The sequence below is a fragment of the Nilaparvata lugens genome, chromosome 11, assembly GCF_014356525.2.
Source record: "Nilaparvata lugens isolate BPH chromosome 11, ASM1435652v1, whole genome shotgun sequence".
Classification (NCBI taxonomy): domain Eukaryota; kingdom Metazoa; phylum Arthropoda; class Insecta; order Hemiptera; family Delphacidae; genus Nilaparvata; species Nilaparvata lugens.
Genome location: NC_052514.1, coordinates 28425667 through 28442031, shown reverse-complemented (window position 1 = coordinate 28442031; position 16365 = coordinate 28425667). Strand labels below are relative to the sequence as shown.

The window sequence follows — 16365 nt, the reverse complement described above, 5'->3', positions numbered from 1 at the left end:
AGGTTAATTAAGAAATATAATTATTGTTATTGATTTTTTTTATTGTATGTAAAGGATTATTTTTATATATCTCTCAAATAGCTTACAGCTAGAGGGATACTATCGCACTATTGTAATACTCAAATAAATAAATAAAATTGGGCACTGCTGCTTCAATCAGAGCTATTCCTGGGAGTATAGATAATTTTTATTTTTCATAAAACAAACTTTTATAACGGGAGTTGCTTCCATCAATTGATCCCATTCTATCAAGCCTAATTTTGTTTGTATATCCGACAGACAGCATCAATGCTCCCCATTCAAACAATGCTGACACAATGATGTGAATCTTACTATAATTTGGTTACTTTAGATCAGATGAAGATAATAATGTTGATGAACGCTACTGTTCCAATTTCAATCATGTTTGACATTTTTGATTTCTATACCAGTTATTATTATTATTATGTGAAATAAGCTCTTATTTAATGAAATCATAATCATTGAAGTCAATTATACTAAGCAAGCAATCTCTGTTTGAATATGTGTGTTTGTGGATATGTATGTATGTATGTTGGACGGATCTCGAAAACGGCTCTAACGATTTTGATTAAATCAGGAATATAGTGGGTTTGCGACAAAAACATTTTTTTGGAACAGGTTTCAACTCTGGGAAAATTAGCTGAAGCTCCTTGAGAACGGATTATTAGTCCCTCAAGTAGCAGCTGATCAGAAAAAAGTTTTCCATAGTCTGTTGAAAACGTAAGAGAGTGTGAGCAAATGAAAAAGATTATGATAGCTGTAGATGAGTTACCAAATTGGCCGACCTTATTTTAAAGTATTCATGGAATGAACATCTGGAAGAATAGGTTTAGAAAGTGACCGTATGGTAGCAAAAGAAATTTAAAATCGATCTCTCCAAACATATGGTAGTTGAATGTAATGTTCATTTTAAGGTGATAGAAATGCAACTAATTTCTTCAGCTTCTGTTGTATTGGTTCCTCTGTTGCTCTATGTTTGTACACAGCCATGGCCTTGAGAGAGCCAGTTGCACTGTCTGTTAATTCATAATCCGGACTAAATACCACGATAATCAATCAGAGAAGCCTTCTATTAGAAAAAACCCTGCTCTGATTAATTCTCATGAAATTTAATCCTGATTGAAATCGAACAGGATTTTGTGCTACTGGGCCTGATATTTTCATGTTTTAAAATCAGCTAAAAACTAAATCGAAAAAAAACATAATATTCCATCAGCTGCTCCTATTTCCTTTCATGATGTCATTACATGACACAAGACAAACCGATTGATATTGATAGATCACAAGTAAATACTAAAGTTGTCAATTTAGATAGAAATTAAATTGAATTACATGTTAGTTTACATCCAAATTTTCATCCCTAAGCTTTTAGTTTCAAGCTAAGATCAAAGAAAGAAATCATACAATGGTAGTCAATAATCAAAGTGATTGAATAAACTCAATTCAGATTTATGCAAATTCACATTAAAATGATATCATTTTAATCTTTATGATAGTAAAGTTTAGGACATGAGAAATCAGCCAGAATAAAAGTTATACTAACTATTATGAATGGACTTCCATGGAAGAAGGAATCAGTGGATTGGCTGCTTTTACACTTTTGGATAAGTGAAACAAAAGTAAGCGACATGCTATGCCAAAATTTCCAGAATAAGCAAGATATCCAGAATAAGAAGCACCAGAGTCATGAAGTTCCGAATCAACTTAATTTGGAATTTAGTCTTCTATTGCATCAAGCAAAAACAAAAATAACATGATCACTGCTTATTTGATGACTGTCAACGGGAAATATTAATTTCCAATGAATAAAGTCGAGGTCAACTCTTAAGCCCCGCCCAATATTTTACAAAATTCGCTGCAAATGGACTACTATTCTACAGAGCACTTCCAATACATTAATTAATCATTCAAATGATTTGACTCGATAATTTTCATGCCAAGTTGTGGCCTAATCTCAAAAACGATTATAACAATTTTGATAGGATTCAGATTATAAATGTTTCACAAAAATAATTTTATCTTTCAATTCCCGTAGCGAAGCACGGGTTCCCTGCTAGTAATAATATAAATCTGAGTACCCTTTTTAAATTATTTCTTCACTGCATGTTTCGGCTACTAATGCCGTTTTCAAGTCAAGACTTGAAAATGTCTGAAACGTAAAAGTCAAGTCTTGAAAATAGCATTAGTAGCCGAAACATGCCGTGACGAAATAATCTAAAAAGGGTACTCAGATCTATATTTTTATTTATATTCAAAAGTAGCCCTTAAGAAAAAAAGACAATTAGATGTTGAATGAGGTATATGAAAATGAAAGTAACTTGAATACAAATGAAGTTGAGAAATGTAAATTGAAATACGATATAGAGTTGATTAGATATCATATTTAGTCCTTGACTTGAATCGTTCAATGTGTTCCACGACGAAACCTTGTGAGTTGATGCTTTTCTTGACAATAATATGACTTGATGGATTGATATTGATAATGAAATATGAATGCTTACGTAAGTCTTATTGATGTTTTACGTTGAAGTTTCATGATTAGAACTTCTCAGGGCAATTATTTGGTGACATAATACTTTTCTACGAACACTTGTTGGTGTGTTAGACACGTTTGGTAATAATTATAATCTCATTTTATGCTGAACTTCCTCATGGTTATTGAGGTAGTTATCAATTGCCATGAGCAGAAAACAATCCTCATTTTAGTATTATTTTATAGCTATTGGAATATTGAAAGAAATCAAATCTAACTTGAAATATAAATTGAAACACGTAAAGTTTGTTTTGTTCAAATTTGCCGCGGCTTCTTTGATACTTTATCTAGTCCTTTAGTATAAGCATTCACCATCCATTTACACTTATTTTCCATTTACAACCCAATTAACGGGGGTTTAATGAAAACAAAAACTTACACATGAAGGAACGTTTGCTCTGTTTCAGTTCAAATCTCATGGAAAATGAGTAAATATTGCTGCCTCGGAAACCTTCATTAACTTTGTAAATATGTAGTCATTAAATATTTTCATCTCATATTATCATACCACTAGAAAGTGGCAAAATTCAATATTCGCGACTCAATATTCTGTATAACTAGGACGGTCTGTTCAGTTTGCAGTTATCCCAATGTCAATTTTCTCATTATTCCAATAATCCTACCTCAATTTCCATTACCCAATCATCAATTTTTAATTTTAAACAGTTCACACTAGACAGCTCGAGTGTCGGTGCATTTTTATCAGTTTTTTAACATTTCTGTGCCGACTAGTGACACCTCTCCAACTTTTTGGCGATTCCAATCGTTCAAATATACAAACATATTGAATTTAGCCTAATTTTGCTTAATCTTATTTCAGCATTCCTATTCTTCAATGTAATAGTTTTTCAACAGTCATCCTCGAATAGGAAAATAAAAGATGCACAAATGAAAATAAACTTGCAGAAAGGTTCAAGACTCAAAATAAATGCAAATAATCAAGATAAATAAGAGGCACATCTTGAAATCAACATACTAGAAACAGTTCGCTCAACTTACGATGAGTGTATTTCAAATTGTGTCCAGTATTTCAAATTTGCGTTATTTGTGTTTTTCTAAAATGATCAGAACATTTCGAATAATATCAAAATAATGCCATTTAAAAGTAAAAACCAAACCTATTTTTGAAACACAATTAGAGAGAACCTTTTAGCCGGCCGGGTTAGTCTAGTGGTAAGGAGCGTAACAATCTTCGATCTGCTAGCACCGCCTGCTTCGTGGGTTCGAATCCCGCCGAAGGCATCGATTTTTGATCATCTCATTAATTCACCAATGCACTTTCCATCATCCACGAACAAGCTAAAAGCTTGGGCATCATCCGCCATTTACAAGAATATGAGGAATCTAATCATGAATTCAATGATAAACTAATATTTGTTCAAATGAAATAAGTTAGAAGAGAAGAGAAGGAGATGAAGATATGAAGTGAGAGAAGAAAAAGGAAAAGGAATTATTCGATAACGAGAATAGGAGAGATGAGGTTATCTTCATCTAATTTTATAGGTAAGACAAATTGAAATCTGGCCGATCTGAGGAACTCTCCTCAAGTTCTTTATCATCGAGGTGATATTAGGATAAGAATAGTCACCTAGAATTACCTAGTAAACGAAAAAAATTAAAATGCTTTCAAATATCCCAGCTAATAAAAAGTTTTTCATTTTTTGAGAACATCCTGCCATACTATTTCTACTTCTCATGATAAGTATATTTTTTTGTTATACTGTACATGTCCCTGTCCCTTACAGGGAAAACTTCTTCTTCTTCTTCTTCTCCTCCTCCTCCTCCTCCTCCTCCTCCTCCTCCTCCTCCTCCTCCTCCTCTTCCTCTTCCTCATCCTCATCCTCTTCCTTTTCCTCATCCACATCCTTCTCCTCTCCTCATCCTCCTTCTCCTCCTCCCATGTGTCCTCCGTCTCCTTCTCCTCCTCCTCCTCCTCCTCCTCTTCAGTGTTCAGCCTTTTCCCACTTAGCGTTTCGGGTCAGTCGCTTCCAGGAGCCTCGGTCATGGGCTTAGTTTGGTGTTAGTCCCTATACATGCTTTCCTCTAGAGATGCGATATTTTCAATGACAAAGTGTAATAGGGCACTATAATAATTAATATAATTAATTATACTATAATAATTAATTTTTGAATGATGAATTTATTGTGCTTTGAATGACAGGAAGGGCCGATGATCCACTCAGGAGCAGTGGTGGCGGCTGGCATATCGCAGGGAAAGAGCACCACACTGAAGCGGGACTTTGGAGTTTTCAGCTATTTCCGGGAGGATCACGAGAAGCGTGATTTCGTGTCGGGTGGCGCCGCAGCTGGGGTGGCGGCCGCCTTTGGAGCTCCTGTTGGTCAGTTGCAACAAATTTCCATTGATTAACAAGTCCCCAGAAGGTCTGTATGTCACGTCTATTAAATTTAACCGTGATTAACCGTTCATGCTGATTGAAAACCTCATCCGCTTCTTTCATTGGTTCAAGTGGAATTCAGCCATAAATAAATCACGGTTAAATTTAATGGACATACGTGCAACCGGAAGTAACTCTTGAATGTCAACTTTGAGTAAACTCTCATTGGTTCAACTGTAAAATAATGATTGACTTTGAAAATTTTGATATAGGTACTTTAATTCAAATAAAAAATGATGGATCTTGAATAAAATCATATCGTTGGTCATGACAACAAATCAGATATGTTGATCAAGTCTATCAATCTATAACTGCCAGATAATACTTCTCGTGAGATAAGCTGATTGATTGCAATAGTTCAACAGCTGAACATAATTCTGTCTCACTCCCACACAGGCACACGCATCTTCCGTTATCGACAGACGACGAAATTATCAACTGTTTTTCCAAGGATGAATAATTACTCTCCTTTTCATGTCCTTCAGCGAGTTTTCCCAGGAATGAAACCATGTGCAATCGAATTTTTATATCAAGAACCTCGTATAATATTGCAAATTTCATCAAAATCGTTAGAGCCGTTTTCGAGATCCGTTGGACATACATAAATACATAAAATCAGAAATTTATTATTATTGTATTTAAATATTTTTATTATATATTGTATTTAAATATTATTATTGTATTTATTATTATTGTATTAATTTATTGTATTCATTATATACAGAAATATTATTATAATAGGATACGTATTTAAAGCCGGGAGTTTTGAATGTTATCCTTGAGTCTGCGCCTCCTCTCTACTCCTGTTTGTTAGCTTTATTCTCTCTCAGACTCGATTGCACAATCAACATCTTTCTTCTGTTGTTTATTTAGTCTGCTTTTATCACATCAATAAAAAAATTTAAAAATTACGTTTTGAATTTCATAAATACAAGAAGTCTTGGAGATTCTGATGACAGTTTCATCATTTCTTAGACACTTTATGGTCTGCTTTCCATCTCTTGTTGATTATTTTTTTCCTCACAGTTTTTTCAATAATAACTAAAATCGTATAAAAGTGTAAACTAAATTAGGAATCTCATGCTTATCCGCAGAAATTCCTTGACGAATTTCCATTTTTAATGTTTAGTAAGACTTGTTGCGAAATCGCAATAATGGCTATGTCAGTTGTGCAAATGATTTTCAAGATATGCGACTGAAAAATAATTGAGAATTCGCGAGGATGATGTCATCCTCAGATAATCTTCAATAATCATCGATTTCTGTTATGGCAATTTTGATGCTTTTGCAGATGCCTTCACATATTCAGTTTATCTTTCGTTAGCCATATTCTACTTTAAATCTACTATGTGCTTGTTTTCATATGGCTTATCTTTCAAAAGAAATATCCACTTTAGATCGATTATGTGTTTGTTCTCATATGAAAGAAAATTCAATTCTCAATTAGATAAGTGACATATTAAATCTTGTGAAGTTTTTAATTTTCAATAAATTCAAATATTGAGTCTTATGCAGACTATCTCATAACTCTGATTCATGATTGTGCAATCAATAGTGCCTTTATCCAAAAGTAAAACACATATGATTGTTGTGCAATAAGTAGTGCCTTTATTAAAAAGTAAAATACATATGATTGTTGACACGCAAATGTCGTGTGTCAAGATTGAATTGTTAATTTTATATTTCTGATGAAATTCTCAGGGCTTTATAAACGATTTATAAGAAAGTTCTTAGCCAAGCATCGTTCTCTGATTACCTAGTGACCAACAACATAATTCAATAAGAATTCCAACAGTTAGTTGAACAATTCTGATTGGTTATCAAAACGTTCTTGGACGTTTAAATAGAAAATCTTTAATACAACAAAGGAAAGAATCGGCTTATACACATCAGGAAATTCACGAATGACGCATCATCACGTCTGAACTACTGAACTGAATAACTTGAAATTTTGCATATAGATTCCTAATTTACCGAGGACGTTTATAGGCATATTTTCAGTTATTCAAGATTTCAGTACGTCAAGTTTTCAGTTTTTCAAGTGCTTTAATCAGACCCATGCGGAGCATGGGTCACCTGCTAGTCAAATTCAAATTCAAATTTATTATTTTTCATTACAATCAAATTTGATAAATCCATACAATTATAAAACTAGCTGCAAATAATAATCAGTGGATATAATGAACAACAAAAAAATTTATATTTAACAAAAAACCAAACCACCGTGATGCTGATTATCAGTTGGATGATACTGACGTATGATGTATGACGTTGGATGATATAGCTTCAACTGGATGATGGAGATGATCAAATTTGAAGCTCCATGGAATAAAATTTATTGGAAACAATAATGTTTTACTACTCACAAAAAAGCAAGAAGCTTTCGTACGTGAGTAGGAGTTGAAAAAAAACCCATTCACACACACAATCACACACAAGTATGTTTTTCAATCATAGACATATTTAATTTTCAATGAATATAGATATTAGTATTATATATACCGTATCACTAGTATAATTTAATTAGTATGATTTAATTAATTGGAGCCTAAAACATCATAAGAATAATTTGAAAAAAAAAGAAATTTTGTATTTAAAAAGTAGGAAGTACAACAAAGAGGAAAATCACAAGGTTTTTTTCAAGAGAAAAGGAAGGGAAAATTGCAAAAGCTTATACATTCATTCAAATTAGAAATCATCAGCCCACCACTCTAAAAAGGTTTTCTAACTCTATTGGTGACTGAAGCCATAGCCAAATTTTCAATTTATTGTAGAATTTCCTGTAATATCTCTCACTTCTAATTTCATTTGGTAGAAGATTAAAAACTTGGGTCCGAGAAATAGAAAACATCTTTGAAATGTAGTGGAATTTGGCTTTGGGACTTTCAACATCAGTTGCATTGATTGACGTGTCACCCGATGATCATCTTCATTAATGGGTCTAGCTGAAAGTCCTATACTACCACTCATTCTGTAAAACAAGGATAACACCTTCAGCACATAGATGTATCTAAAAGGGAGGATTCCCAACAGTTGGAAAATTGGAAAGGTATGAGTCCTTCTATTCACACCATGAATAACTCTTACCACTGATTTCTGCAGTGTGATTAGGCTTTTAAAATGAGATAGGAAAGTAGACGCATAACAAGAGATTCCATATTCCAGTCGACAATTGAAAAATGCAAAATACATGACACGTAAAATACTCACTGAAAGAATTGCTTCAATTGATGGAATCTTCTTAGCAATATAATAGGTACATCTTGATTTTCTGTATATGTAGATTCCAAGTCAGCCCATAATCAAGAGTTAGACCCAAATACTTGACAAAATCCAACTGCTTGATGACATCACAGCTACAATTTGGATGATTACAGCCATCTTATGATACTTGATTGGGTCAGTAAAATGAATGGAGCTGATAATGAAAAATTAATATAACAGGTTTTAGTAGCATTGAGTGCTAATTTATTACAATCAAACCAGCAACGTAGATCTATTAGGTCAAGCTGGATCATTTCCTGTAGTTCAATTTCACTTTTGGCAGAATATGCCAATGCCGTGTCGTCAGCAAACGATGTTAAGATCCATTGAATGTGTTGGAGAACAAATCATTGATATATGCTAAGAATAGAATTGGACCCAAAACCGACCCCTGAGGCACACCATACTCAATTGTTGCCAAGTCACTAGTACAACTACCAATTGACACATACTGCTTCCGGCATGACAGATAAGACTTCATCCACATGTTGGACACTCCACGAATATCCGACATACATAATTTTTCTAACAGAATACTATGTTGCACTGTATCGAAAGCTTTTTAATATCAAGAAATAAACCTGAGGTCCTGATCTATGAGGCTGATTCATTCCATAATAGATGTCTGACATGAATTTATTTAAGGAATTTATTTTAGTCCTTCATCAATACGACCCTAGATTCCTTCCTACTTTTCTATCTTCTCAATTTTTCTATTGAATTATTTTTATCTTCAAGCTCTTCAATAAATCTCAAATGACGACATATTAAGAACTCTGTGCTTGGAAAACAGAATCATAAGACCTCCAAATCTAGTAAATCTTAGTAAACCCTTAATCATTTAATCATTAATCAACATCAATTAATGATTGGGAGAGAATCAACAGGATAAACCCAAAACTGTTCCTCTCCCTAATTTTGTTAAAAAATCCAAATGAGGTTATGAAACACTTTTATAAAGATCACAAAAATTCACAGTCCAAATATACAAAGACTATATAAAGACGATTCATGTTAATCGTTATTTTAACATGATATCACATTATAACTAATACATTTACCTATAGTGTAATTTCAAGGAGTATTGATAAAGTATTTTCCAATTTTACAGGTGGTGTATTGTTCAGCTTGGAAGAAGGTGCTAGCTTTTGGAACCAGAGCTTAACGTGGAGGATATTCTTTGCTTCCATAGTCTCAACATTCACTCTGAACATTGTTTTGAGTGCCTACCATGGCCATCCAGGTGAATTTATAACTTCAATTATCATAATTCAAATCCCGCTAGTCTCCTTATGCATGGCATCAAGTACCCTGCCTCTGTACTTTACTGTAAATAAAAATAGAAAGACGCAATATTCAACTTTCTCCACTAATCTATACTATAATAAAGGAAAGAACTGGCTTATACACGTACGGGATAGGAAAATTATGTTGACGCATCATCATGTCTGAACTACTGGACTGATTAACTTGAAATTTTGCATATGGATTCTTAATTAACCGAGGATGGTTATAGGTCTATTTTAAATTCTTTAAAAATCACGCAAGTTTTCAGTTTTGTCAAGTTTTAAATAGACCCTTGCGGAACATGGGTTTCCTGCTAGTATCAAATACAATTGGATCGATTGAATAAAAACTAGAATCTAAGTGAGGTCCACGTTATAATGGCAGTGGATAAAGATAGAAGAATAGCGATGCCGATTCTCTGCATTAATTAATTATATTTCTACACTGTAAAAAACATAATTGGCATCGTTGTGGACCTATAAAAGGATAGTACCACCGGCTTTGTCGAATGATAGACAAGGATAGCAAAACCAAAGTTGATCAAATACTGTCATTATAACGTGGACCTCACTATAGTGATTAGCAACTAGCCATAGGTTCTAGCTATACAAATAAGATGATGCAGCTGGCTAGAACTCTAGCATTTGCTTGAAAGTACTTAGAACTAGCAATTACTAGCTTTTATTCAATCGACCTGATAATAGAGGCCTATTCATCCAGTTTACGTAATTTAGAACATTGGTAACATGATTGAAACATTTTTTAATTAAAGTGTAATTTTGTATCCAAAAAATTTGATAATTAGAAACAAACAATAAATATTTACAAATAATTAATAATTGTTAATTTTGTCCAGGGGAGCTGACTTATTCCGGTCTGTTAAACTTTGGAAAATTTGATAGCCTGAACTATGAGCTGTTCGAACTCGTGCTTTTCGTTCTGATGGGAGCCATTGGTGGACTACTGGGCTCTCTCTTCAACTACTGCAACTACAAACTAACTGTATTCCGTATGAGGTGAGATATCAATCAACTCATCCACATCCGTCTCCCATTTCATTCAGATGAGGATTTGAAATTTTCTTATTTTACTTTATTATAGTTCTCTTGTGTTTCTAGATTCAAAAATATATTATAGAATATAATAGAAAGAATGCTTTATTATTCAAGTTAACACTATACACATTTACGGCTTAACCGGAAGGTTCAGTCCAAAGTATATACATTCTCGGTATCATTCAAAGAACAGAAAGTCGCATATTATACACTTAAAGATAAGTGTATAAATAAAGCTACACATTTACGGCTTGATTAGAAAATCGCCAGCCGGAAGGTTGAGTCAAAAGTATATACCGAGAATAAAATTCTTTTAAAGAACAGAGAGTCGTATATTATACACGTATTTTTCTGTAGAGTACAGACGCTTCACATTATTTAATATGTAATCTATAATGTTTATTCTTGTAATGGGAAGGATATACGTCTTCTCCAAGAATAGTCTATTTACCTTTAAACTATACTGTTTTACGTAGATACTACAGACTATTATTCTATCATTATAAAGTTGTATTTCATCTTTATACTGTTCAATAATTTTCAGATCATAATTTATACATTTTATTGAAATATTAGCTTTAAGCCTGGTTTTCACTATTAGAGCTAGTGGTCGAGTAACTGGCGTACTAACTCTACCGAGCTAACTACTCTACTTACTTGGTCGAGTATCTGCTTTCACTACAATCGAGAATAGCAGGTAAAGTGTGTTGTCTAGTGAACAGAACTCTACTCTACTCTACTTTACTAGCTCGAGACCGTTTTCATTAGCATAGTAGTGGTAGAGTAGAGTGAGAAGTGGTGGTTGAGGAAGGCAAGTGGTAGAGTACTATCCCACTCTACTCTACTAAAAACTATTACTCTACCATGAAAGTTTTCATTGGGAGAGTTCACAAGATAGTTAGTACTTGCCCAGGGAACTCTACCACTAACTCTACTAATGAAAACCAGGCTTATTTATTATTAAGTATAATCCAAGCCAGCATATTTATTCTATGATATAATAAAGAAAAGAATTGGCTTATACATGTACAAGATAGGAAATTCTCGAATGACGCATTTTCACGTCTGAACTACTAGACTGATTAACTTGAAATTTTGCATATTATAGATTCTTCATTTATCGGGGATGATTATTGTTCTACTTCAGATTCTTCAAGATTCCAGTAGGTCAAGTTTTTAATTAGACCCTTGCGGAGCACAAGTTACCTGCTAGTGTCAAGTTACCAGCTTTATGTGACAAAAACTAAACTAAACTAAAATAAGCTAGTCATGAATAAATAAATCTGATTTATTTTTTATAACGTGAGTAGTCACGTTATTTTATGATCATTTCCAATTGTGACTGCAGGTACATAAGGGCGAAATGGATGAAAGTGACCGAGGCAGTGACAGTGGCCGCTTTCAGCGCATCGATCGCCATGCTGATGATCTACTACTTGGATGAATGCAACCCACTGGGCCAGGACCCGACCAAATACCCGCTGCAGATGTATTGTGCTGACGGCGAGTACAACACCATCAGTGCCTTATGGATGCAGGTGCCCGAGGCTAGTGTACGCTCGCTCTTCCATGATCCCGAGGGTGAGCAACTATTAATCAATTAATTAATCAAACGATAAATCAATTTTGAATAGTGTGTTGGCTTTCTCGGCTTCACATTTTTTGAATGGTTTATTTTTATTACTCTTATCCAATGTTCATTCATCAACTTCTTAATTCTCCATTATAATGATAATTTATATATCCATGATAATTTTTCTAGCTTTGAAGAATAGTCAAATTCAAAATTGGATATCCAAATCCAATTCTTTTTTCTTTTTATTTCCCACCAAATTCACTAGATAAACAACTTAAGCTAAGGGATAATCTATTCTAATCAATATGTAATTAATTAAATTGTTAGTGTAATAAAAATAAACCATTCAAAAAACTATGGAGCCAAGAAATCAAACACACTCAATACGACATGATGAGAAAAACGGATAGAATAGAGATTATACAACAAATTGCATTTTAAATGTCATAGATCAAAAATCAGCATAATAATGTTTGTTTCTCTCATCCAATGTTCATATTATATCAACTACTACTCCTCAATTGATTTTTTTATAGTTTTGGAGTGTAAATTGTCCAATTCAAAATGTAACTTATATAACCTATATTTTCATATTGTTTTATAACAGAAAACGAACAGTTTTGAGCTCGTCTGAGTGAAAGCACTGTCCAGTGCCCTAGTGGCTTCCTATACTTAGATTGGATTACAAGGTTGCCGTCTTCTTTATTAGACAGCTGTGATCCAAGCTATTCCAGTAAATCTAATGTAATATTAATTAGTGATTCTTTAATCTATATCAAATGGAGTTTATTAGTCAAGGAAGTATCATTTTCTCATGATTTCCATAAACATTCACTGCAAATGTATCACATTATTTCACATCACATTGGAAAGTAGTTCATCCCTCAATCATTAAAAGTATTCCTTGATTCAAATTTCATCAATAAAATACCTTCAATAGAATTTGTTTGTATCAAAATTGAGGGAAATAATTATTTTGAGAGGAGTCATCTGTCAGATCACCACGTGCAGTGAAAAGAGGCGCATATTGATAAAAGCTGATTAATTAACGATGAATTTCCTTTCAAAATTCTATCCTATCTCCTCATATCAATCATCATCATGATAAAAATCGACTGATCCTCAAGCATGTTTACGTTTCTTATATTAACTCTGTCAAATCGTGTATTCTTTTCTCACTCGCAGGTTCTCAGAACATGCAAACGTTGTTCCTATTCGTGCTAGTCTACTATCTGCTCTCGATATGGACTTATGGCTTGTCAGTATCGGCTGGTCTCTTCATTCCATGCCTACTCACCGGTGCAGCTTGGGGTCGATTGTTCGGTATTGGCCTTGAAACCCTCTTCCCTGATGCGGTAAGTGCCACATCTTTAGGAACTTGATTCCTGCAATAATTCATAGATGTTGCAGGTTCTTGATGCTTTTGATAAAGTTAGCGTCAGAAAACATCTTAGTTCATGATAATTTAGCCCCCCTGTGGGTTGGCGGAGCTTTGAGTCGAACATCGAGCATACTCAAGAATGTATTGAAAACCAGAATTCACCCACAGTATCCCTGATTCTCGTAGGAGGCGACTAAAAGGGACCCAAAGACAACTCCAGAAGTTGCCTTGCCCTCAAACCCACGGGATCTGCCCCATCAGGGCAGTTTGGAAGGGGCAAAAAGAAAAACTCAAAAGATCAGAGATGGGTGAAACTCCAGGCAAAAATGTAGGTCAAGAGGCTGAGTTGAGGATGACCAGGTGCCCTAGAGGCAATTTGGCGACCCCTACTTCAGCGGAAGGACCTACAAAAAAAGCCAGGAGTGGAACTCACGTAGGTCACGAGTTTGTGGGTGGAGAGGCCAAAACTCACCACTTCTCAAAGAAGGGCGGCCATTCAGGCAAAACTTCTTGGGAGAGGTGAGACTTTTGACCCTGCAGAGTTTCGGGGGGGGGGGGGGCAAAAAGAAAAACCCAAGAGACTAGAGATGGGTGAAACTCCAGGCACAAATGTGGACCAAGAGGCTGAGTCGAGGGTGGCCGGGTGCCCTAGAGGCAACTTGGCCGCCCCTTCCTCGGCGGAAGGACCTTCAAAAAAGGCAAAGAGTGGAACTCACGTAGGTCACGAGGACTAATCAGTCTGAAGAGACTGCCTAGCATATCACACTGGATTGCGATTAGCAACCAGGTGATGAATGGGATGTTAGCATAGGGAAAAACTCCTGGTTCTTGTAAAGGATACATGTATTGGTTTGCCTAACCAACATACTAATTGGGAACACTATAAGCTTCGGTTGACGTGTGGGGTTCTCTGAACCTTTGGATCCTTGAATCCGTTTCTTCAAAATAATAATAATAATAATAATAATAATAATAATAATAATAATAATAATAATAATAATAGTAGTGGACGACCACACTACAGGTGGGATGGGGTAGTGAATCATACAGAACACAAGGTATCCCAATCAGGCGAGGCATATTCCAGGGGGACAGTTTGAGCCCCCTGTGGTTCTGTATGGCTCTAAACCCATTGAGTAGAATGATCCTTGACTCAGGCTATGGGTATGTACTTGAAAGAAATCCTCAGGTGAAGGTATCACATTCCTTATATATGGATGACCTTAAGGTTTATGCTGCCAACCAAGACCAGTTGAAAAATATGCTCCAGCTTGTTAAGAACTTCAGTGATTCAATATGTATGGAATTCGGATTGGAAAAGTGTAAAGTGCTGCATGTGAAACGAGGCCAAATATCAGGAGAGGGTGATGGAGCTATACAGTGGACTGAGGAAGTGCTTATTCAGTGTTTAGGCAGGCCAGATGAATACAAGTATTTTGGGTCTTGCTCAGCACTTATGCAGAGCTGATACTGTCATAAGAAGAGAAATTCAAAGGAAGACTGTGCAAAGACTTGAGAAGGTTTGCAGAACAGGGCTTAGCTCTAGGAATAAAATATCTGTTATAAATACCTGGGCAGTCCCTGTGGCCATGTATACTTTAGTCAAGTGGACAGATACAGCTTGGCAAGAGTTTGACAGAAAGGTAAGAACAACTTTGACAAAGAATAGACTTCATCAACCCCGTAGCTCAATCCAGAGGCTCTACCTGCCTAGAGGTGTTGGTGGAAGAGACCTCTTGAGTCTGGAGACTATGTGTCGTCAACAGGAAGACAGACTGCGGAAATACTTCCAGAATGCAAACAGTGGTCTGCTAAAGGCCGTTTGTCTGGTAGACAGGGAGTACAGCCCATTGCAGCTGGCACATGGAGTCCAACAGCTAACAGCCAGTTCAGTAGAACAGAGGCTGGAAGCGTGGAAGCAGAAAGAGCTGCATGGAAGATTTGCTGCAGCACTTCATTCTGATTGTGTTGACAGAAAAGAATCAATTGAATGGTTGCAGACTAGTGGAATATTCGGTGAGACTGAAGGTTTCATGTTTGCCATTCAGGACCAGGTAATCAGCACTAGAGCTTACAAAAGATATGTGATGGGACTCACAGTGGATAGTAGCTGTCGGCTCTGCAGGAAAGCCATAGAAAAGCCAAAGCATATTTGTGGTGGCTGCTCTGTACTAGCTAATACAGAGTATTTGCAGCGGCACAACAATGTGGCCAAAGTGGTTCATCAGGCATTGGCGAAAAGATATGAGTTGATAGCGATTGAGGTGCCCTATCACAAGTGTAAGCCAGAAATGGTCTTGAATTGTGAAAAGGGAAGACTTATTTGGGATTGTTGTATGACAACTGACAGAGCAGTAGAGGCTAACAGGCCGTCTTGTTTGACAGAAAAAATAAAGAGGCTTACATAATTGATGTGGCAGTGCCCCTTGATGAGAATCTTGTGAGTACCATTGCCGAAAAGAAGAGAAAATACCAGCCCCTGTCAGTTGAACTAAAAGATATGTATAAATTAAGGAAGGTGGTGATAATCCCTATAGTAGTGTCTGCCAATGGACTGGTCACAAAAGAATGGAGACAAGCAATAGAACAACTGCAGTTGGAGAACTGGCATATGAGAATTATGCAGAAAGCAGCAGTTCTTGGTACAACTAATATTGTACGTAAGTTTCTAAGCCTCTGATCTGGAACAGATACATTATAAATGAATTTATGTTCACTATTTGGGTCAAAATTAATAGTGTCTTAAAAAAAGGTGGCCATTATACACGAATATGTTCACTATTTGGGCCGAAACTAGTAGTGTCTAAAATAAAAAAAGAAAGGGTTCTAGTACGAGTAATTTTTATTTAATT

At 35.3% G+C, this 16365-nt stretch overlaps 1 protein-coding gene across 3 annotated transcripts in view; it reads left to right on the top strand.

The window, feature by feature from the left end:
- Positions 1-16365, top strand: part of LOC111059733 (H(+)/Cl(-) exchange transporter 7) — a 36629-nt gene that overhangs the window by 7099 nt on the left and 13165 nt on the right. For all 3 annotated transcript variants that reach the window (XM_039438054.1, XM_039438052.1, XM_039438053.1), the window contains exons 7-11: positions 4716-4893; positions 9326-9457; positions 10358-10517; positions 11905-12137; positions 13318-13487. In XM_039438054.1, the coding sequence (XP_039293988.1) occupies positions 4716-4893; positions 9326-9457; positions 10358-10517; positions 11905-12137; positions 13318-13487 (873 nt within the window). The remainder of the gene's footprint in view (positions 1-4715; positions 4894-9325; positions 9458-10357; positions 10518-11904; positions 12138-13317; positions 13488-16365) is intronic.